The sequence below is a fragment of the Micromys minutus genome (genome assembly GCF_963924665.1).
Source record: "Micromys minutus genome assembly, chromosome: 11".
NCBI lineage: Eukaryota > Metazoa > Chordata > Mammalia > Rodentia > Muridae > Micromys > Micromys minutus.
The window spans coordinates 41,042,138-41,063,941 of NC_137980.1; the positions used below are offsets into that span (position 1 = coordinate 41,042,138).

Consider the following 21,804-nt stretch of genomic DNA (forward strand, 5'->3'; position numbering starts at 1 on the left):
AGGTCCTGGGTCTGGTCTCCAGTCATCAAACTAAAGCCAAATTGGGTGTAGAAACCTATGCCTCTAATCCCTATCCTTGGGGATCAAGGGCAGAACAGGGAGTTCATAATCATTCTCTGCTCCACATCGGAGCTCATGGCCAGTCTGGCTATGAGGTCACATGGATTCTGGGACAACTCTTTGGGTTGTGTGGCGGAGCACAACCTGAGGTCAGCCATGAAGAGAGGGTCTGTGGCTGATGAGATGGGAGGATTCTCAGGTACTGGAGACAGTCGCATGGGAGAAAGATACTCTGCTTGGAAGTTTACGTTCGATTGAGGAATAACAGGGAGCTGAGGTACAGGAGTTCGCCAAGCAGCTAGCAGACGCCATGACAGAACTGTGATGCAGTGGGCCTGTCTAGCTTGGGGCTGGCAAGTCTGGCTGTGATTGCAGCAGTCAGTTGAGACTGCTACTCAGACCTAGGGTAGAGTGGGGGCAGGGGTGGGTGAGGAAGGGCATGCCAGGGAGCCAGGCTGGCCCCTTGTTATGTGTACAGAACTCTAGAACTCTAGGCCTTGCCCCTTCTGGATATGGGTGACATTCAGCTTCTGATTCTATCGCTCCAGGCTGAGGTTGGTAGATTGCTGAAAACTGGGGCAGCCTGGACTACAAAGTAGCAGTCACTCAACACATACCAAACAAAAGCAGGAAGATCAATAATAAATAGGACGGATTTCCCCCCCTCCTGATGACTGCTGGGGCTCAACTCCCACACCTCTACTTACCTGGCCTTCAGGGGCCAACTATGGGGTCACTCCCTGTTTTTCACACCTGACCCAGTGAGACCATGCTGGGTGCCAGTCAACATTATGGCTACTTCAATGGTTGCTTCCTGGTCATCTTCTCACATGTTCAAAGAGCCTCATCTGCACCTAAGCTGGGCCTTGTCCATCAGAATCCCAATGTCTCAAGACAATGGACCCTCCACCCCACTTTCTACACATGCTCAGTCTCCTTCCACTGACCCCCGCATAGTCCCACAGTGCCTCATGGGTAAATAGAATGCTGTCACCTTAGGCCTCTGAACTCAGCTCAAATCTTGGGAGACGGCCCCCTGGCTGGCCTCAAACTCAGATCCATCTGCTTGCCTCTTGCCTCCGGGATTAAGGGTGTATGCCACTCTGCCTAGGCATATGTCACGTTTAGATGTCTTCTAGTATTACAAGAGATTTACTTCCAGTGTCAGACTTGTAACTGGAGTTCAGGACTCAACTGAGATGTAATTGCAGCCCCTTGGAGAGGTGATGAACAAGCCATTCTTGGACATCTGGACTAGGTGTTTCCTCTTGTCCTCTCCAGGATGGAATAAACAGAACGGCTCATTCTAACATGTTCGCAGTCAGGACTGAGACAGGAACTGCTGAGATCTCTGGGCCTTATTCAGGTCCCTATGGGACCAAGATAGAAACAATGCCCAGGAGGCTAGCCCCTAAGAGACTCCCAGGAAGCATCCAGTGCAGGGTTCTGTACGCCCCTTTAGATGGTTCACTAGACACCATGGCCTCAGTCCATAAGGGGCTAGCAATTGGTACAGTGCACACATAAAGGCCTGAATCTGAGTCCTTGGAACTTCCTGTTACACCCAAGTCACTGCAGCTGTGGGTCTGGAGCTTGGTCTGCTATTGTGAATTCCCCTATTTTAAGGGGGGATGGGGACATACAGATGGACAGTCTTCTGCTCAGTTGTCAGAGAAGACAGATGCTTGAGACTCAGCTGCTGAAGTCTCAGAATTGACTAGAAGCGAGGTCGACAAGGTTGACTCAGGGACAGACGAGAATGCTTCCTTAAAGTAACAGCAACTTCTAGAGGCTACTGAGCCCACATTTCAGAAAAAGCTGTTTAAAAATGAAAACACTGCAGCTTGCTGGTTGGATAAATTATGGAATTTATTTATATTTCACCAAAACATAAGCACACTTCTGGAAAGTCATTATATTAGAAACAGCGAGTGTGATGCAGGACAAGAGGTTTCTGCCCCACTGTGGCACAGCTGTGCCTTTCTCAGTCCCTCAGGGCAAGGCCTCGTCAAACATCCCTCCACACATCTCCTGAGCAAACCTTTCCAGAGGGTAAAGAAGCAGTAACGTTGGGAAAATGATCCTGACTCTGCTGGCATCTTGAACCGGCTTCACTCTGGCAGAGGCACCCCTGTAGAGGTGTGGCGTCTGAAGTACAATGTTGCATGCAGCCTCAGGCAAACCAGAGCCACATGACTAGAAAGAAGACTTATCGAAAAGCCCTAGGTCTGTCAGAGGGTCTGTTCTGTGAGTTAGACTGGTGGTAAAATGTGCTGGATTTTGAGCTTGTAGAGCTGCTGCCCAAGAAAACCTCCAGCAGATCACCTCCTTTGATTTCGCAGGGGCTTAACTTTAACTTCCCAGAGATATGACCCTGGCTTTACCACTGCCTCCAAACTGAAAGTCAGGGTTTAAAACATATACAATACGGTTACCAAGCAGCACACAGCAGTGGGTGCCTCCCTCCAATATATTCTTCAGAGAAAGAAGGTCATCAGATACTCAACAGAGGGGCATATGACCCAGCCAACTGAGAACACTCATCAGTATCAAAGAAAATCAAAAAAGCCACACATCCCTCCACCTACTCCCTACTTACAGATGAACACACCCCATCTTTGCTACTCAACATTTCCACTACAATTCTATGGTGGTACCTTATCCTAAAAAGGCACCATCAGATGTACGGTGTGCAGATGTAGGGAAACAGCAGTAACCAAATTTCTACCATCAGACTGCTATGTCACCAGGAGAAGAGGAGCAGAGCCCTAGCCCAGTAAACCGCAGAACCAAGGCACCTCAGGGCCAAGGAAGGGAGTCCCTGCTTTATTGTGCTATTCACTGGGAGGGTCCTGGCTGGCTGGGAGGGCCTAAGCAATGGACACTGGACAACAGGATGAATGTGAAATAAGATCATGTGGAAGAAGCAGCTGGACTCTTCTTAAAGGAAGCAGTAGCTGAGGTGCAATGAAAGCAGACCATGGGACAAACAAGATTACCAGTGGGAAGACAATGCTGGCAAGAGCCCAGAGGAAACAGGGCTCTCTCTGACCTAGGGCCCCATGGCCCTAAGTAGTGGCCCTGTCAGATGCCATGGCTCAATTTCAGATCTGCATTACATGTGAGGAGCAGGAGGTCAAGGGCTCACACCTAATGCATAATGGAAGCTCTAGAGTGAGGTGGACAGCCCCAGGACCCTGTTCACTGGTCAATAATGGAGCGTTCCAACACCTGGTTTATCATGTCATCTTCGTCAGCATCATAATCCTGAGGGCAGAAAAGACAGCAGCCTAAGTAGCTGTTCACACCCAGAAGAGTCACTTTCATAGGGGCCTCCCAAGAGTCTGGAGAGCTAAGGACCCCGGCCCATCTAGTTGCTGAGGAACTGGAAAAATGACTTTGTCTCTCAGTGTCTTTGCTGTCTCCATCATTAAGTAAAACAGTAACAGTTTGGGGCTGAAGAGACACCAGAGGAGGCAGGTTCAATTCCCATTACCCATGGTGGATCATAACCACCTAACTCCAGTCCCTTCTGACCTCTGGCAGGCTCTGCACACATGTGATATACAAATACACATTCAGGCAAACACTCTAAAAATAAAAAACAAATAACCGTCCATGTAAGATGGTACGGAGTACATGCCTGTGATCTCAGTGCTCTACACTGGAGACACAGTCACAGAGGCTTGTCCCACTAGCCGGTCTAGGTGGAGAAACCCTATTTCAAAGAATAGGGTGGAGAGTGAGAAGACATCTGATGCTGATACCTAGCCTCTGTCCACGAATGCAGATTGTAGTCAAGTGTGTAGGTGCAGAAGCACACAAACATACATACATACAGACATACATACATAAAGACCCCCCCCCCAAAAAAACCAATTTCTTCCTCAATGGAAAGTGAGTGCTCCAAAAGATAGTACACACAACTGGCACAGACCAAGTACTCCAATGCCTTTTTATTTTTTTTAAAGATATATTAATTTTATGTATAAGTACACTGTCACTGTATTCAGACACACCAGAAGACGACATCAGATTCCATTACAGATGGTTGTGAGTCACCATGTGGTTGCTGGGAATTGAACTCAGGACCTCTGGAAGAACAGCCAGTGCTCTTAACCACGGACCTATCTCTCCAGCCCAAGACTTATTTTTATAATGTATTTCTGTACATGTATGTGCAGTGGAGAATGTAATGTGGCAGGTGCCTGCAGAGTTCAGAAGAGGGTGCTTGATATCCCCAGCTAGAGTTACAGGTATGCTGGGAGTTGAACGTGCGTCCTCTGTATGCACACTATACGCCTGCCCTTCATTCCTGCCCTTCTGCAGCCTGACCTTGGCTTGTGTTTCTGTCTTTACACTGCTGGGAATAGAGCCCTGTATGTCTTATGCAGAGGCAAAGGCTCTCCCTCTAAGCCACACTCGTACTTTCAGGCAGCTACCTTCAGTCCCACTCGGCCACCCACCTGCCCACAAAGAGACAGCTTCCCTCTGGGACTGAGAGCTCCTCAATCCAGAATCGGGCTCCAGGGAACTCCCTTCCAGAAACCTGAACAGTAGTGCTGTTCCCCATGGTGGCCCAGACTCACCACAAAAGTGTCATAGGAAAAGCGGTGGCGGCGCTGGATGTGCTCCATGAAGTTGGCACTGCGGTAGCTGGGGTCTCCCCAGGGCATCGAGGCACATATGGGACAAACCTGTCAGGAGGAGCAAGGTGCTGCAATCTGATGCCTGAGCCGACCCTATGACCTCTGCTCAGCCCCTTTCTGATAGGACAGCTATCAGAATGATAAGCCTAGGAATAAGACATGGTCATGCTGCTCCATAAACATGAAGCAACCCTGAAAACACTGGTCTATTCAATTCAAATGACACGTGGGAATGGGTACAGGCTTGTAAATAAAGGTAAAATCCAGCAGAACACAGTGATAAGGAAGATGAGATGACAGGAATGAGGCCAAAAGTGTGAACATAAAAAGCCAATCTGAACCAGCATGGGGCAGAGTGCATGTCTGTAACCTCAGCACCCAGGAGGCAGAGGAAAAAGGCAGATTTCAAGGCCTGTCTGGCTACAAGAGTGACTTGAGGGCAGGGCAGAGCAGGCCCTAAGCACAGGCTGCACTGGTGGCACAGCTCCTCACGCTCCCCCTTTTGGTTCCCTGCTCTGCTCAGTTAGCTGGACTCAGTGGGAAACAGCATTCCTCAACTGCAGACAATCTCAGCTTCCTCCTGTATCCAGTAAGAAACCACAGCTTCCTTAAAGACCAAAAGCTTCAGTCTGCCTCCTTGACTCCACTGCAGCTCCCACACTCTCACATACTAGGCCTTGCCTCAGACAATGGCCACGTGAGTTCCAGGTCTTTTAGAAGTCACCTTTCACTGTGGAACCTGAAGACACTGATGAGCTGGAGCTGTGAGCCTAGCTAGACAAGGACGCGACATCTGCTCCCCTTCTGATTGTCCTATGAATGAGAGCGCCCAGTCTCGAACCCAGCTGGAGTTTGAACCACCTGTATCAGTTCTAACCACACCCACTATCTCCATAGCTTCTGGGCTGGTTGGTGCATGGCTCAATGCTGGAGCACTTGCCTAAAACAGGTAATACCCCGGGCTCAACACCCACATGAGAACATAACAGAGAACATCTGCAGCTGTACGTGGCAGCTGGAGCTTGTGATGGTGATTCTGACTTGGAAGGTGAAGCAGGAGGATCAGATTCGTAGCCACCCCTGCTACATGGTGAGTGTGAGGCTAACACAGCCTACACGAGACTGAGTTTGTTGTTGGTTTTGTCTAAGTGGTTTTTAAAGAAAAATTTAAGATATACACTGAAATATTCAAAGGGGAAAAGGTCACAGTATCTGTGAGCTCGTCCTAAATCATCCAAACAATCATACATATATAGAACAGTTATGCAAAATGTTTAGTTAGGTGAAGGGTAAGACTTCACTGTCCATTTTCTATAAGTCTGACTTTTCACCTAGTTAAAGAAGAAAAGCCAGTTCTTACCACAGACTTGGTATCTGTGCTGTGAGTGAGTTTGCAGTGCTCCACAAGTCCTTCCTGATCAAAGTTCTTCTCAGGACAGTAAGGACAAGGAAAGGTGTATCGGTTTGGGATACTTCTGGAAAGTAAGAAAAGAGCACCCTGAGAGCTTTTCCAAAAACTGAGTGCTTGCTAATCAGGGGCACAGCCTGACATGAACACATCCCTATCCCGGAACCTGTCAACCCTAGCCAGCTCCAGTGACACCTCCCATTCTCCCAATCCACACCCCCAAGCCCTCCAACAGCACATGTATCCCATGTCTTTCTGGGAAGTAGGTCAGTACCTCTGCTGAAGGGATGCATCCTTGGTGGTGGCCTTTACACCTTCCATGATGTAACTCTGGTATTTGGAACATGAAGCCACGTGGGCCCGGATCTTAGATAGGACAAACTTGAATAGAAAGAGCAGGACCAATAGTTAGTGAGGAGTCATAAGAGGTGATCCCAAACCAAGGTCAAGAAAACTAGACCCGCACACTGGGCTGCACAACTGACCCACTCCCGACTGCCAGTGGGCAGGAGCCAGGCTGCTGTTCCATTCACCTGCATCTGTTTCCACTGTGAGGTCACTCTCCCATCATCTGCCCTCTGCTTACTGACATTTCCAGAGTGCTATTTTTAAAAGTACTCTACATTTTTATCTATTTTGTGCATGTGTATGTGACTTGTGTGTGTGGAAGCCAAGGACACCCCCAGCTGTTCTCCTTACTTTTCTCCTTGTCTAAGACAAGAACTTTCCCTAGTAGGTAAGCCAGGCTGGGTGGCCCAAGAGCTTCTGATATAGCATCCATCTATCCACGGGTTCTGATCAGGTCTCTCAGATCAGGTAGCAAGCACTATTGCCTGCAAAGTCATTTTGCTGGCCCTACACTCATATCTGAATTTGTCTCTTACTCAGGCATGGCAGCACACATCTGTGAGCTCAAGGACTCTGGGAGAGTGAGACAGGAGGAACACTAAGAGTTTCAAGCTAGCCTCACCTACACAGAAACTCAATAGCTCACTCTTAGGTCTGCCTCCAGCTGTACTCATGTTGTTTGCAATAGGGCCTTAATTCATTACCCAAACTGGCCTGAAAAAAGCCTCTTGTCTCGGCCTCCCCAGTAGAGACTACAGGTACACACTAACACACTTGGCCAGGAGCTCTTAAAGGGTCTCATATAGCCCAAGCTGGCTTTGAACTTTTATCCCTGTCTCCTTCCTCCCAGTACTGGCATTATTAGCACATTCCACTAACACAGCTTTGCTAACCTTGGAAATGGAGAAAATTAAAAGCACACAGGAGAAAAGCGTCCATGAAAAGAGACAAAGATTGAGGACAGTTTGTTGAGATTTGAAATTGAAAAAAAAAAAAAAAAAAAAAAAAAAGTGAGAGAGAGACGAAGGTTCCAGAGCATAGACACCAGACTCACTCAGCCGCTACTTAGGAGCTGGCCCAGGGCATGGACTCAGCTATCCACTTAGGAGCCTGAATTTAAATGTCGGAACAAACCTGTACAGACTATCAAAGCCTTAGCGTGTACCCCAATACTAAGCCCTCTGAAAGGATCGAGGGAAGAGATACATTTCATTTTACAGCCTTCTACACTATGATGCTCAGAATTCAGAGTTCAAAGACATTTTCACACTTACTGAATCTGAGGCAAGCTGAGGGTACAGGAGACCCTGAGTAAAAATAAAAAGGGGGGCTGGAAAGATGACTCAGCAATTGTGAGCACTGGCTGCTCTTCTAGAGGACCCATGTTCAATTCCCAGCACCCACATGGCAGCTCACAACTGTCTGTAGTTAGTTACAAAGGGAATCTGACACCTTTACACACAGACATACATGCAGACAAACTACTAATGCACATAAAATAAATAAATGTTAACAATATAAAACATAAACAAAAGGGGCAGGGAAGAACCCAGCTAGGCATGATCACTTCCACATGCAATCAGCACTTCAGGGGTGGAGGCAGGAGGACCCCTTAATGCCAGCCTTGGCCATAAGAGACCCTATTGTTTGTTTTGTAGGTATTGTAGTCCGAGGAAGGTGGATCTCCATGAGTCAATCAGGACCACACAGAGAAACTTTGTCTCAAAAAACAAACAAAAAAACCAAAAAAAAAAAAAAAAAAAAAAAAAACCCAAACATCCCAACAAACCCAACAAGCTGGGCAGGGGTAAGCAATGACTCAGCTGTGTAGTGAGTGACTCATGCCTGTAATTGCAGCACTTGGGAACAGAGGCAGGTGGAACTGAGTTCAAGGCCAACCTGGTCTACAGTAAGACCTTGTCTAAACACAAACAAAATTAAAACTAAATATCAAAGAGACACAAGTATAAATTCAAGTATAAAAAAGAAAAAAGAAGGTTGGAGAGATGGCTCTCTGGTAGACACTGCTACCTCCCCTCCACCTCACACCCCAGACTCACATTTTATGATTCTAGTGGCAGACTATGAAGTTTCCTTTGAGCTCAGTGTGGAGTTCATGTTATTGAGACAGCCTCATGCATACTGGGTTGATCCTGAATTTTAGATCCTGCTACCACACAGAGTGCTGGGATTACAGGTGGGCCACCATGTCTGGTTGAAAGGGCACTTGTTGTATGCTAGGCAAGCACTCTATACTGAGGGATGTTCATTTTATAAATCTTAAAAGTCATTAAATACTCTTATATTCTAATTAAAGTACAAAACAGATATGAGAGCTACACTTTCTAAAGTAGGTCTTTAGTAGGCCAGGCTGATCTAGGGCTGCTGGTTTTGCTGCTTCTATCCCTAAGTGCTTAGGTTAGAGATGTGCACCACTCCCCAGCTGAAGACAATCTTTTATGGGGGTGGGGATTTATTTCTATGGATCTCAAAAGTAAAAAGTATTAATCACTGAACCAACTCATGAAAAAGTAAAACCCAGCAAGGTGAAAAATCCAAAACCAAAAATCTAAGGGCTGGAGAGATGGCTCAGTGGTTAAGAGCACTGACTGCTCTTCCAGAGGTCCCAAGTTTAATTCCCAGCAACGGCATGGTGGCTCACAACTATCTGTGATAGGATCTGATGCCCTCTTCTGGTGTATCTTAAGACAGTGACAATGTACTCACATATATATAAATAAATAAATGTTAAAAAAAAAAAACAAAATAAAACAACCCCTACCAACAACCCTCCCAGTCCCAGAAGCACAGTCACCAGGACACAGCTTGCGCTATTAGCAAGTACTCGGCTCTAACGTTAGACACTTGCTCTAGCTCTTTCACCATTGCACGGTAAGTCCACATACATTCTTACGGCAGCCATGGCAAGAGGTCTCTGTGCTCTCGATCTGCCGCTCGAGCTCCACAGCTCGGACGCCAGGTGCCAGAGCGCTGCGGCACACCCCACAGACAGGCTTCTTCGGCTTCAGACATTCCTGCAGGCATGCAGAGCAAAAGCTAGAACAAGACATACAGAAAACCTGTGTCATGCAAAGAGACAAGACAACAAAAGTGGATCAACTTTTAAGACACCAATGAATAATGGATTGGGACAGTGATTCCCTGATCTTACTCAAATAAAATACCATGCCCTTCCACAGCTGAAAAAAGAAACTGTACCTGGGTTTTAGAACATTATGGAGAAAAAACACACACTCCTTGTATTTGGATAAAGGCATGATGGTTGAGCCTTCAAAGCTTAGTTCCTGTCACTAGGGAGTTTTGGCGGGGTTTCCTGAGCCCCATTTTTGTGTGTGTGTGTAAAAGGAAGACAGTCATACCCATCTGGAAGACTGGACACTGACTATGTACTGCAAACACTTGATGTCTGGCACTTGCACTGTGGAAACACAAACCCAGCGGGGCAAGCTATAACCCAAGAACAGTGCTGGTCAGACCTCAGAGGCAGCCTTGGATCAACCTTAAAAGAGTATGATTGGCAGACAAGGAGAGAATATTCCATGCCCTTGAATTAAAAGTTCAGTCTGTGCATGGTAGGCCTTTAATCTCAGCGCTTAGGGGGCAGAGGCTGGTGGTTCTGAGTTCCAGGACAATCTGGTTTACATAGCAAGATCCAGGATAGTTAGAGCTACATAGAGGGACCCTGTATCAAAAGACAAAGCAAACAAACTCCAAACCCCAAATTCAAAAGTATTAAGGGAACTTTACTCATAAGCAGACAAATTAAACAGTACAGAACCACAGATCAGTAGCTACTGTGAGAGGGAGGAGTACTCAAGTCTGAAAACTCTCACGTATTCAAGAAACTCAGACACCACGATCCAGAGGCAGAGGAGGCACCTACTGGCTCACAGCACAAGAAAGCTACTAAGGCACAGGAAACCAAACTACTTACCCACTCTGACAGATCTTATGGTTACATTAACGAAATCTGCTGGAAGAGCCCAGGAGGTGTGTATGTGTGTGTGTTTATGTGTGTATATGTGTGTGCATATAAGTATGTGTGTATATATACACACACACACACATCCTTTTAAGAAATCTTTTATCATTTTTATTAGGCAAAAATTCTAGTCTAGGCTGGGAGGTAACTAGTTATTTACCCAAGGGCAGAGGAGACACAAAGGCCCCACCCTTATTTTATACCTTTTTAAAATCATGTTTGTTTGTTGGTTTGTTTGAGACAGGGCTTCTCTGAGTAGCCCTGGCTGTCCTAGAACTTGCTCTATAGACCAGGCTTAACTTAACTCCAAGAACCTCCTGCACCTCTGCCTCCTGAGTGCTGGGATTAAAGGTGTGTATCACTACCACCAGCCTGATGCTGTATTTGAAGAACACACAGTGATTTCATATGGTGATGAATAAAGAAAACAGAGAGTCTGGAGGTGGAGCGCAGGGAGACTGAGATGACACTGAACAGCAGGCCACAAAGACCTGGCTGCAGAGTGCCACGGAGAAAAGGCAAGGCAGGGTGAGCAGGCTCTTAGCAATAGCCCATCCCAAGAATAACTCAAAACAACTGAGGAATCCCAAGCCAGCACACAAATTAAAGCAGTTGATTTAACAGTACACCAGATGCTTACAGCCTGTGTCCCCAAGTTACACCCCTACAAGGAGGCAGTATTTAGCTGCCAGTATCTGGAGCTGGGTTTCAGTTTCTTCTTCCTAGAAATGGGCATCAGCTAGTTCAGCTTTCCATCAGTGCTCTCTAGCATTGAGCTATCTGAGCTCCATCACACCCGATAGGGTGTAGCCACCGGGCTTGACCTGAACTTCATAAAATCAAATGCCCCAAGCACAGCTGTAGTACTCTCCAGCTTCAAAGCGAAACATTAAAAATCAAGGAGGCAGAGCCCAGAGCACTTGAAGGAGGCTTAGAGACATCCGCTACCCTCACCAAGGTGTGTCTGACTTCGAACAGCACCAAGCTGCTGATCATGCACCAATCATGTTTGCTCTGCCAGTACTGACTGCTTCTTGCCCTCTGACCTAGGAGAAGGTGAAGGAAGCCTCAAACTCTGGTGTTTCTCATGCCATGTGTTTCCACAAATGTTAACACCCCCCACAATGATCTCCTACTTACTACACACACCATAGTTTGAACAGTACTACCTTTATGTGTGTGCACACAAGAACGTATGTGCCACTGAGGACAGCTGGAAACCAGAGGGCAGTTTGTGGGAGTCAATCCTTCCTACCATGTGGCACCTCAGAAGTGAACTGAAGTCATCGGATTTGGCGACAAGAGCTTCTGAGCTATTTCGCTGGCCACTACTTACCTTCAATTTCCTGAGCTGTAAACCCGAGGGCCAAATTGCCCTCTTAACTCTATTCCAAAGCAGCACAGAGGCATGCAGACAACTGTGAGGGGTCTGGAGATGCGCACTGTGTGGAACACTGGTTTACACTAACGGGTAGAAAGGACATGGTATTCTCTTCTTGGGTCCCTACATGTAATGAAAAAACTAGCAAAGCCAGGAGAGAAGTGAGAGAAGTCATCTATGTCACAACGTGAAGCTTGCAGTAGTGGTGGCAGGATACCTGTACCTGAATCCAAACTGGCAGGAGCTCAGTGCTCCTGGAAGTAACAAGCATCTCATGCTGCTGGGAAGGCCCTGGACCAAACTAGCCCCCAGCATCGCACCAGAGGATGGTCTGGCAGGTGAGCGAGCCTTGGCACTTGCTAGAAAACGCTGACACTCACAGGAAGGCAGTAGGGATGCCTGTGCGACCAAAAAGGTTGCTCGAGTTGGGGGAGTCTGGAAGACCGATTCCTAGGTGACCTCAGTGGGCGGAGCCACAGAGAAAATGAGAAAGGCGGTCCAGCATCCCAATCTCAGCTGAGTGAAATGTGCAAGAATGGACTTCAACCCCGCTACACGGTCACGTCACCTAGGGAAGCCCAGGCCGCCCACGCTCAACTCCTGAAGCGACTGCGGCAGCCTGGCCCGTGACACCGGGCTTCACTTCCCCCGAGGGAAGCTCGCCTCTGCGAGCACCTCACACCCTGCCCGCGGCTACGGTCGAACCTCCCGAACTTCCCTTTTGTTCCAGGCAAGCCCAGCGCCCGCAGTCAATACTTGCCGCCTGACGGCCTGTGGCGCAATTCGGACACACAGGCGGCGGCGCAGTGAGGCGCGACGCCGAGGCTCGAGGAGGCCGGGAGTGCTCCAGCCTCAGACGCCGCGGGTCTCCCGCCCGCGCTCCACGCCCCCTCCCCGGCGGGCGCCCGCCACTCACACGTGTCCGCAGGGCACCTGCACCGGCTTCTCGAACACTTCCAAACACACGGGACACGTAAAGCGGCTGAGGGGGTCCGTCTCGGACGCCGGCTTCGCTGACTGCGCGGCTCCGTCCCGGGTCTCCGACTGCGCCGCCGCCATCTTGCCGCTGAGGAAGCGTCGCGCTCAGAGAGAAAGAGCCGCCGAGGGGGGCGGGACCGCCGTCGTTTGCGCACGCGCGATGGACGGAGATGGGCGGAGTCCACAACCCGCCGGGGCTTTTGAAAGCCACCGCCCACTAGGTGTGTCAGCTTAAAGGACCCAGCACGCTGTGCCCACGCCTCTCACCCACAGGAACTCAGACCCTGAGTGTGTCTTAACACTGTTGACCTTAGATAGCTCACCTACTTGCCCAGGCGAGCTTTGAGCTTTCCGTCCTCCTGCCTCAGCCTACCCAGTAGCTGGTGGTACAGACTGCACCACCTGGTGCGGCCAGATGATTTCATCTTGATTTCTCAAGGTTTTTCCTGACTGGAAAGGGTTTCCTGCCTGTACCTCTAAGGGGGCACGTGTGTATCTCACAGACTCCCCTGGCCTGTAGGTGAATACCACCTCCGTTAACCTTCCCAGTTTTCTCCTTTTTTAAAAAGATTGATTGATCTATTTTATGTATATGAATAAGCCGTCGCTGGCTTCAGACACACTACAAGAGGGCATCAGATCTCATTACAGATTGTTATGAGCCGCCATGTGGTCGCTGAGAATTGAACTCAGGACCTCTGGAAGAGCAGTCAGTGCTCTTAACCGCTGAGCCATCTCTCCAGCCTTTCCCAGTTTTCTAGACATACTTGTCCTTTCCCTATGGCTTGAATGTGACCTGGAAAAGAAAAATAAAACAGAGGCTTGAACTGAAGGAGGTATAACAGGAAGATAATCAGCCAATATCTTGTAGGTACCAAGAGTTACAGCAGGTGCTGCGTATTGGCAGTGACTGATTCCAAGATCAACGATTATCTGGAAAGTACTCTGTCCAGAGCTTGGGCGTGGCCACACAGGTAAAGTTCTCCTCTAGCTTGCACATAGGTTCCTGGGTTACATCCCTAGCAGAGTATCTGTCATGAGTGGTAGTGCACACTCATAATCCCCAGCACTTATAAGAAGTGAAGGCAGGAGGACCAGAAGTTCAGGGCTTAGTTCTCCTGTCCGCTGGCTTCTTCGAGGCTGTCACAGGAGGGTGTCGGAGCTCACCCACAACGGCTGGGACAGGGCGGGCTTCGTCCCATCCCGTAGCTCGAAACCCTGGTCGCCGACGTTGGGACGACATGGTCGGGGCCGGCTACTGTCGTCCGGATGTGAGGCCGCCTCCTGCAGCGCGCGCGCTCCTGTGGCCCTGGGCCAGCGGGCACCGGTGTCGTCTTAAGTAGCCACTTGCGATCCGGGCCGCATGGCCTCCGAGGCGCCTCCCCGGAGCCGGAGCTGGCACAGCTAAGGCGAAAGGTGGAGAAGTTGGAGCTGCGGGGCTGCAAGAGGCAGGTGCGGGAGGTCGAGAAGCTGTAGCATCACGCGGAGAGCAATAACCAGGAACTCCGCACGCAGGTGCGCGGTCCGCAACAACCCTCTGGCTGGAGCCAAACCTCTATGAAGTCAATAAAACCCAGAGCTGTTAAAAATCTCGAATACGTTTGGAGCCGGTTGAACAGTGCCAGGCAATCGGGTTGGACAGTTGTCTCAGGGAAGGGGAGGGTGAACTTCAGATGGGCTACCTGATCTTGATCTCCTGTTCTACTAGCAATGGGTGCATTTATTTTTGCATGGAGATCACGTTTGAGGGTTTTGTTGTTATTTGTTTTGTTTGGCTGGGTTTTTGTCGTTTTTGTTGAGACAAAGGCTCCTTTTTGGGCTTTGAATTTGCTATGTAACAGAATGATCTCGAAGTTCATGTCTTTTTGATTCATGCCTCCACTTTCCAAGTGCTGAGGTTGTGGGCTTGCATTTCTCTCTCCCACCCCCATTTGGGATTCTCAATTCAGAACATCACTCTGTAGGTCAGCCTGCCTTAGATCTTAGAATGTAGCCCCCAGTTTGACTTAAACTCATGGCAATCCTGTTTCAGCCTCCTAGGCTGGGATTTCAGGCAGGAACCAACACCCTTCCATCCCCTTTTGCGTTGGCTTAAAGCTGAACTTAGAATCCCGTTTCCTAGTCTTGCTGCAGCAACGGGAGTGGGAGCACCTGGAGGGCGAACTCGGAACAAGAATCCGCGAGTTGTAAGAAAATGGCAGACAAGCCGGACATGGGAGAAGTTGCCAGCTTCGATAAGGCCAAGCTGAAGAAAACTGAGATGCAGGAGAAGAACACCCTGCCGACCAAAGAAACCATTGAACAGGAAAAGAAGAGTGAATTTCCCCACCCCACCCCACCCTGTCATCTCCTAGACCTCCTCGTGATGTGGAGGAAGAGCCACCTGCAAGATGGACACGAACCACAAGCTTCACTGTGAACCTGGGCACTCCGAGCCGATGCCACCAGCCCGTGGGTCTCTGAAGGACACCCCTCCCCCACTAATCGCACTGCCAAATTTCACCGGTTTGCCCTGGGATATTATAGAAAATTATTTGTATGATTGATGAAAATAAAACACACCTCGTGGCAAAAAAAAAAAAAAAAAAAAAATCCCATTTCCTATCTTGAGTGTCCCTATTGTTTATAGTCAGGTTGAGGAGCTGGAGAGATGGCTCAGTGGTTAAGAGCACTGACTGATCTTCCAGAGATCCTGAGTTCAATTCCCAGCAACCACATGGTGGCTCACAACCATCTGTAGTGGGATCTGATGCCCTCTTCTGGTGTGTCTGAAGACAGTTATAGTGTACTCATATACATAAATAAATCTTAAAGTTTCACTTCAGGCTCAATATAAGCCTGCAGCTCAGCATGCTTGTGGCCCTGGGTGTGACGAGGAGTAACCAGAGCCTACTGTACTTTTATTGTACCTGGCTCCTTTCCTTCCTTTTAAAAATATTTTTATTTATAATTGTGTATGTATGCACTTGTGTCTGTAGGCGCTTTCAGAGACCAGAAGAGGGCGCTGTATCACCTGGAGTTGGAATCAATGGCAGTTTTGAGGCACCCCATGAGGGTTCGGGGATCTGGTCCTCAGCTGCAAATGTTCCTGACTACTGAGTCATCTCCTCTACTACGGTTTTCTTCCTGTCAAGGAATGCTGGCATGTGGCTTTTCCTTGCTTGCTTCAAAGGGCAAAGATGCTTGCTTTCTGCTGATGACCCTTTGAAGCCCTGTACCCTGTGTGTACAGTGCACACTAAAAGCCATGGCCTCCGGGGACCGTTTTCAGTTAAACAGCACCCTGATGAGATCAAGATCCAACCCTGTGAGCTATGTCTCCTTGGAGGTGGGTTGGGCAGGGTGGATCCCCAGTAATAACAGCTCTTAACCTTTGGACTTGTGGGTGCCCTGAGGGCTTCGAAGCTCTGGAGTTGGGTTTATACAGGGGAAAGGGGAAGACTGTGGACTGTTGTGCACTGTGGGTTACGAATTGTGGAGGAGTCAGAGAATACATGTGCCCGCTTTGCGGGTGACAACTTCCTCCAAGTCAATGAGTACTCAATCCAGGAACTAGATGGCCTCCTTAACCTCCAGGGAATCCAGGCTGCACTTGGACATGAAGCCTCACAGGGTAAAACCCACTGTAGAGTCTCTGCCTGTCAAGTTCGGATGAACCTCTTTCATCCTGGTATCTTGTCCAGCAGGCAGGATGACCTGACAGGTAGATGGTGACTCAGCTGGTGGAGCACTTGCCCAGCACATATGGCCCAGCATGATGCTAACCAGGCAGGTGCTGTGTGTGCTTCTCTAATTCCAGTTATGGGAGGTAAAGGCAGGAGCGTCAGGAGTTCAAGGTCATTCTTGTTAGCACAGCAGACTCTCGGCCGCAGGACACCACCTCCAACAATGAAGTCAAATCAAACCAAATCAAGATAACCTTGAGGAGGGAACTATGAATGCAGGTCAGTAACTGAGGTTTGGGGAGATGATTCCACCACACTGAGTCTGACTTAAAGCATGCACTCATAATCGTGAGACAAATTACAAACATACAGTTAGAAATAGGCTCAGCGTGGTGGGCTGTGGCATCGCACACTTTTAATCCCAGCACCCTGGAGGCAGAGGTAAGTGGCTCTCTGAGTCTGAGACCAGCCTGGTATACAAAGTGAATTCTAGGACAGTCAGGGGGCAACACAAAAAGACCCTGTCTCAAAAACCCAAACAAATACAAACAACAAAACAAAGAAAAAAAGGGCTGGAGAGATGGTTCAGTAGTTAAGAGCACCAACTGTTCTTCCAGAGGTCCTGAGTTCAATTCCCAGCAACCACATAGTGGCTCATAACCATCTGTAATGGGATCAGATGCCCTCTTCTGGTGTGTCTGAAGATAGTGACAGTGTACTCATATGCATAAATAAATTTTTTAAAAAAGGGAATTGGCTTAATAATCCACACAGATAGCTTGGCATTTGCTGCTCTTCTAGAGGACCTGAGTTGGGTTCCTAACACCCACATTAAGCAGCTGTCAATCAGCTTTAACTCAGCTTTAAGGGATCTGACCCTCTCTTCTCTCCTCTTGGTCACTGGTCACAAATGTACAGAATACATGCAGGCAAAACACCCATACACATAAAATTAAATCTTTTTTTTAAGTTAGGGACTGGAAAGATGGTTCAGAAGAGCTATTACTGCTCATGTAAAGGACCCAGGTTCAATTCCTAGCACCTACACGTTAGCTTACAACTATCCAAAACTCCAGTTCCAACACTCTTTTCTGACTTCCATGGGCACCAAACAGACACACAGTGCACATACAAACATGCGGGCAGAACACACAGAAAACAAAACAAATAATTTTTAAGAAAATCTTTTTAAAAGATTAAAAGGCTTATTGTCCAGAGGGAGGGTCCTTAAAAGATGTGTCAGGGATATTTCATTCAATCGAAAGGAAAGGTCAGGTTTCAGGACCCACACCTACAGTCTAAGCAGGCTGATGCAGGAGAATTGCCTTGAGTTTGGGGACAGCATAGTGCTACATAGTGAGTACTCAGCTTTGGTCACAGTGTAAAACGCTGAAGAAAATATAAAGGAAAAGGGACTGTAACAGGCATGGTGGTGACCAGAGGCCAGTGCTTCTCAACTATCCTAACGTTGCGACCCTTTAACACAGTTCCTCGTGCTATACTGTTCCCAACCACAAAGTCATACCATTGCTCCTTTATAAGTTCTGCTACTATGATGAATGGTAATGTAAGTATCTGCTATGCAGGCTAGCAGAGGGGTCACAATCCACAGGCTGAGAACCACTGCTCTGGGCTCTTTCGAGGGCATGGGAATAAGGTCAGATGGAAGGCTGGCATGGCGGGTGGCCTAGGTGCTTGACCTCAGTTCAGATCCCTGTGGTGTGCAATGACACCTCCCCCCACAAACACAATAATTAACGTAAAAACAAACAAAAGTGGTAAGCCTTCAGAAGGTGGCTGCACATACCTGCAGTCCCATCACCTAAGAAGTTGGGGCAGAAGTTCTAGATCAGCCGAAGCTACAAACCGAGTTTTAGGTGAGCAGGGGGCTATTAACAACTGACCTCCAATAACAGTAGCTACTACTGAGTGCTTGGTTAAGCACTTGGGCAGACATCTTTTGTCACCTGTATCTATCTGGTGGGTGCTGTCATCATCTAGAAGCTGACAGATGAGGATGAGGCAGAGACTTATCTAGCGCCCATTAGACACTGAGCCAACACTCTGGAAGACACCATTTCTATACAGCCTGCACAGTGTGCGCAGACTCTACTTTACACCTAGTCATATGCTTGCCAGCAACTGAGTTCCCATCTCTTGCTTCTTTCTTGCTGGACTGCTTTCTCCCTCCCCAAAACGCCCAGCTGAAAAGAAGGCTGGACCTGCCTACATGCTCAAAACTATGAACTTTTATTACTTGAAATATTGGGGATTGAACCTGGGATTACAAGCACAGATCACAGTACCCGGCAAGTTTTTTTTTTTTTTTTTCTTTAAAGGTTTGTTTGTATTGGGTCTGAAGAGACGGCCAGGTAGTTAGATGGCTGCAGGGCTGGAGAGGTGGCTTAGTGACTAAGAGAACTGTGTTCTTTCACAGGGCTCAGGAGGCATTCCTGGCACTTGGAGACTATCTGCAAGTCCAATTCTAGAGGATCTGATGCTGCCCTCTTCTAGCCTCTACCTGCACTGCAGGCATGAGGTGCACAGATTTACAGACGGGCATACGCATACTCTCACACATGAAAATAAACATAGGCTGAACAGTGGTGGGGCACGCCTTGCAACTGTCTGCATTCCAGTCCTAGCAGGTCTGAACACACAGTGAACACATATACAGGCGGAAACACACACACACACACACACACACACATTCATTATTCTTTATGTGCAGCTGGGTATCAGATACCCTGGAGCTTGAGTTAGGTGATTGTGGGCTGCGTAATGGAGGTGCTGGCAACTGAACTTTGGTCCTCTGGAAGGACAGCAAGGGTTCTTAACTGTGGCGTGTTTCCCTGTCCCTCCAAACCAGATGACTTCTCACTGTGTAGGTCTTAGACTGGTGTTGAACTCACAGCCATTTTCCTGCCTCAGCCTTGAAAGTGCCAGGACTAGAATCTAGAATGACTAGGGAAACTGGCATCTGACCCCTTATTCCTATTTCCAGTTGGCTTTGGATACTCGAGGATGCTGGCTGATTTTTTTTTTTTTTTTTTTTGGTCTCAGTGTCTTCTTCTTGCAGAATGTTTTGAGGCACCATATAGTTTCATTGTCCTCTTCAGGTACGGGTTTGCTCGGCAGCCACACCGCTCACTGCTGTTAGAGCTGACCCTCTGTGCTTGTGTTAAGAGCCCACTGTGGGGTCCCAGGGTAACTACTCTTTTGGCTTTTGTTCTGTATGCTACTTTTGTGATTTATAGGGAGAAAAACGGAAAAGAGGTAGGTGGAGTGTTGGCTCCTAAAGAGTGAAGGTGTCTGACGGTTATCCAATGGCTGTTATGTAACCTGCGGATGGATCGTTATGTAATGAAGTCTGGATACCAAGCACAGAAGTCAGCAGTCTTCATTTGTGTAAAACATGAGAAATGTACCTCTCTTGAGACCGTGAGTCTTTCTGACAGAAAATGTCAGGCATTTCCATCCCCAGGGTTTCCCTCTTGGCTCTCACAGAACCACAGAGGTGGAAGGGACTTTTCCCACAGCCTTGTGTGAACCACAGGCTTGTCACACTGGTGTCACACTGGCTCAGAGTGCTTTCTTTTTCTCTTTCATTGTTTGGTGGCTTGAGATAGATCTCATGTAGCTTAGGTTGGCCCTAACTTACTCTCTAGGCAAGGATAGCCCTCAACTCCCCATTCTCCTTCCCCATTTGCTGAGCACTGAGTTTACAGAAAGGCACCACTGCTGGCTCCTAAAAAGCTTTTGTTGTTTTCCTTTGGTTTTGTTTTTTGAGACAGGGTTTCCCCACGTAGCCCTGGCTGTTCTGGAACTCACAGAAATTCACCTGCCTCTGCCTCCTGAGTGCTAAGATTAAAGGGTGCACCACCATTGCCAAGCCCCTTTAAAGGTTGAATTTATTTCTTTAAAAGTAAATTATGTGTATGTGTTTACCCTGTGAGTGCAGGTGCTCTCAAATCAAAGGTAAAAGTGGTGGGTCCCCTGGAGCCACAGTTATGAGAAGCTGGATGTGGGAGCTAGGAACAGAACTGGACCATCTCAAAAAGGCAGTACAGGCTCTGCCCCTAAACTTGTACGTGGATCACAGGAAGCTTCTGAGAAGCCACAGGCATTTTCTTGGTACTGCCATGTTTTTAAGAGTGCAGTTCAAAACTCCTGCAACCAAAGAGCTCCAGGTGGACGGCTCCCAATCAGATATGCATTGAAGTTCCCGGGGAATACAGATGAAAAGGCACTCAGGGCCAGGTGCAGACATCAGTGAATACATATGTGACTTGATGTGCTGAGAGCCGATAAGGTGACAAAGGGTGCTGTAGAGAGCCACAAGGAAAGGCCTTAGAGCTCTGGCTGGACAAATCAGAACTTCAGAAAGAAAACAACACTGATCTGAGGCTGGACACCAGGAAGCAAGATTGGGAGAGGTGTTGGGAAGGCACCCACAACCAGATAGCAGAGGTGGGGAGGCCAGAGGGCTGAAAGAGCCAGACATAGTAAGTAGTCCACACCTTTAATCCCAACACTCAGGAGGCAGTCAGGTGGCTCTCTGTGAGTTTCAAGCCTAGCCTGCTCTACAGAGTGAGTTCCAGGTGGGACAGCCAGGGCTACAGAGAGATTGTCTTAAAAAACAAAAACAACAACAACAACAAAAAACAAAAAAACAAAAAACCCCCAAAAATCCAGTCAAGGACAAATGATCTTGACGTCTTAAGTTTTAAAAATTATTTTGTGTGTACGAATTGGGTTTTTTTTGGTCTGAATGTGTGTCTGTGCACCACATGTGTGCAGTGCCCTCAGAGGCCAGCCAACGGGTGTCTAACTCCCTGGGCGTGGCATGTGGATCTGGGGAACCCAGGTCCTCTGCAAGGTCATCCCTCAGAAAGTTGCAAGTAACTGTGGCAATTAGGAGCTTAGAGAAAACCTGAGAAGAGTTGGAGGCAAGCTGTCAGGACTTAGGCCAGTGTAGACTGGACAGGTCCTGCAAGCTGTCAGGACTTAGGCCAGTGTAGACTGGACAGGTCCTGCAAGCTGTCAGGACTTAGGCCAGTGTAGACTGGACAGGTCCTGCAAGCTGTCAGGACTTAGGCCAGTGTGGACTGGACAGGTCCTGCAAGCTGTCAGGACTTAGGCCAGTGTGGACTGGACAGGTCCTGCAGGAAAATCTGGGATTGCTCTTGCCCCTCAAGTTTCCATGCTTAGGAAACTAAGAATCCAGTTTCATTGGGGAGACAGAGGCAGGCTGAGCTTCACAAGTCTGAGAGTAGCCTGGGCTACAAATGAGTTCCAGGCCAGCAGAATAAC

General features: G+C 48.2%; 2 protein-coding genes across 2 annotated transcripts; one reads left to right on the top strand and one right to left on the bottom strand.

Annotated features, from left to right (window-relative positions):
* Nucleotides 1-1,922: 1,922 nt before the first annotated feature.
* RNF114 (ring finger protein 114) lies at nt 1,923-12,908 on the bottom strand (the record flags this gene model as incomplete). The annotated part of the gene is made up of 6 exons (XM_080925751.1): nt 1,923-3,327; nt 4,650-4,757; nt 6,070-6,184; nt 6,392-6,498; nt 9,372-9,522; nt 12,766-12,908. 6 exons carry the CDS (start codon nt 12,906-12,908, stop codon nt 3,262-3,264), a joined length of 690 nt encoding a protein of 229 aa, XP_080781877.1. The 3' UTR covers nt 1,923-3,261.
* A 2,113-nt stretch (nt 12,909-15,021) lies between these two features.
* On the top strand, nt 15,022-15,246 carry LOC308427406 (thymosin beta-10-like; the record flags this gene model as incomplete). Its single annotated transcript, XM_080925536.1, has 1 exon — nt 15,022-15,246. One exon carries the CDS (start codon nt 15,022-15,024, stop codon nt 15,244-15,246), a length of 225 nt encoding a protein of 74 aa, XP_080781662.1.
* Nucleotides 15,247-21,804: the final 6,558 nt, after the last annotated feature.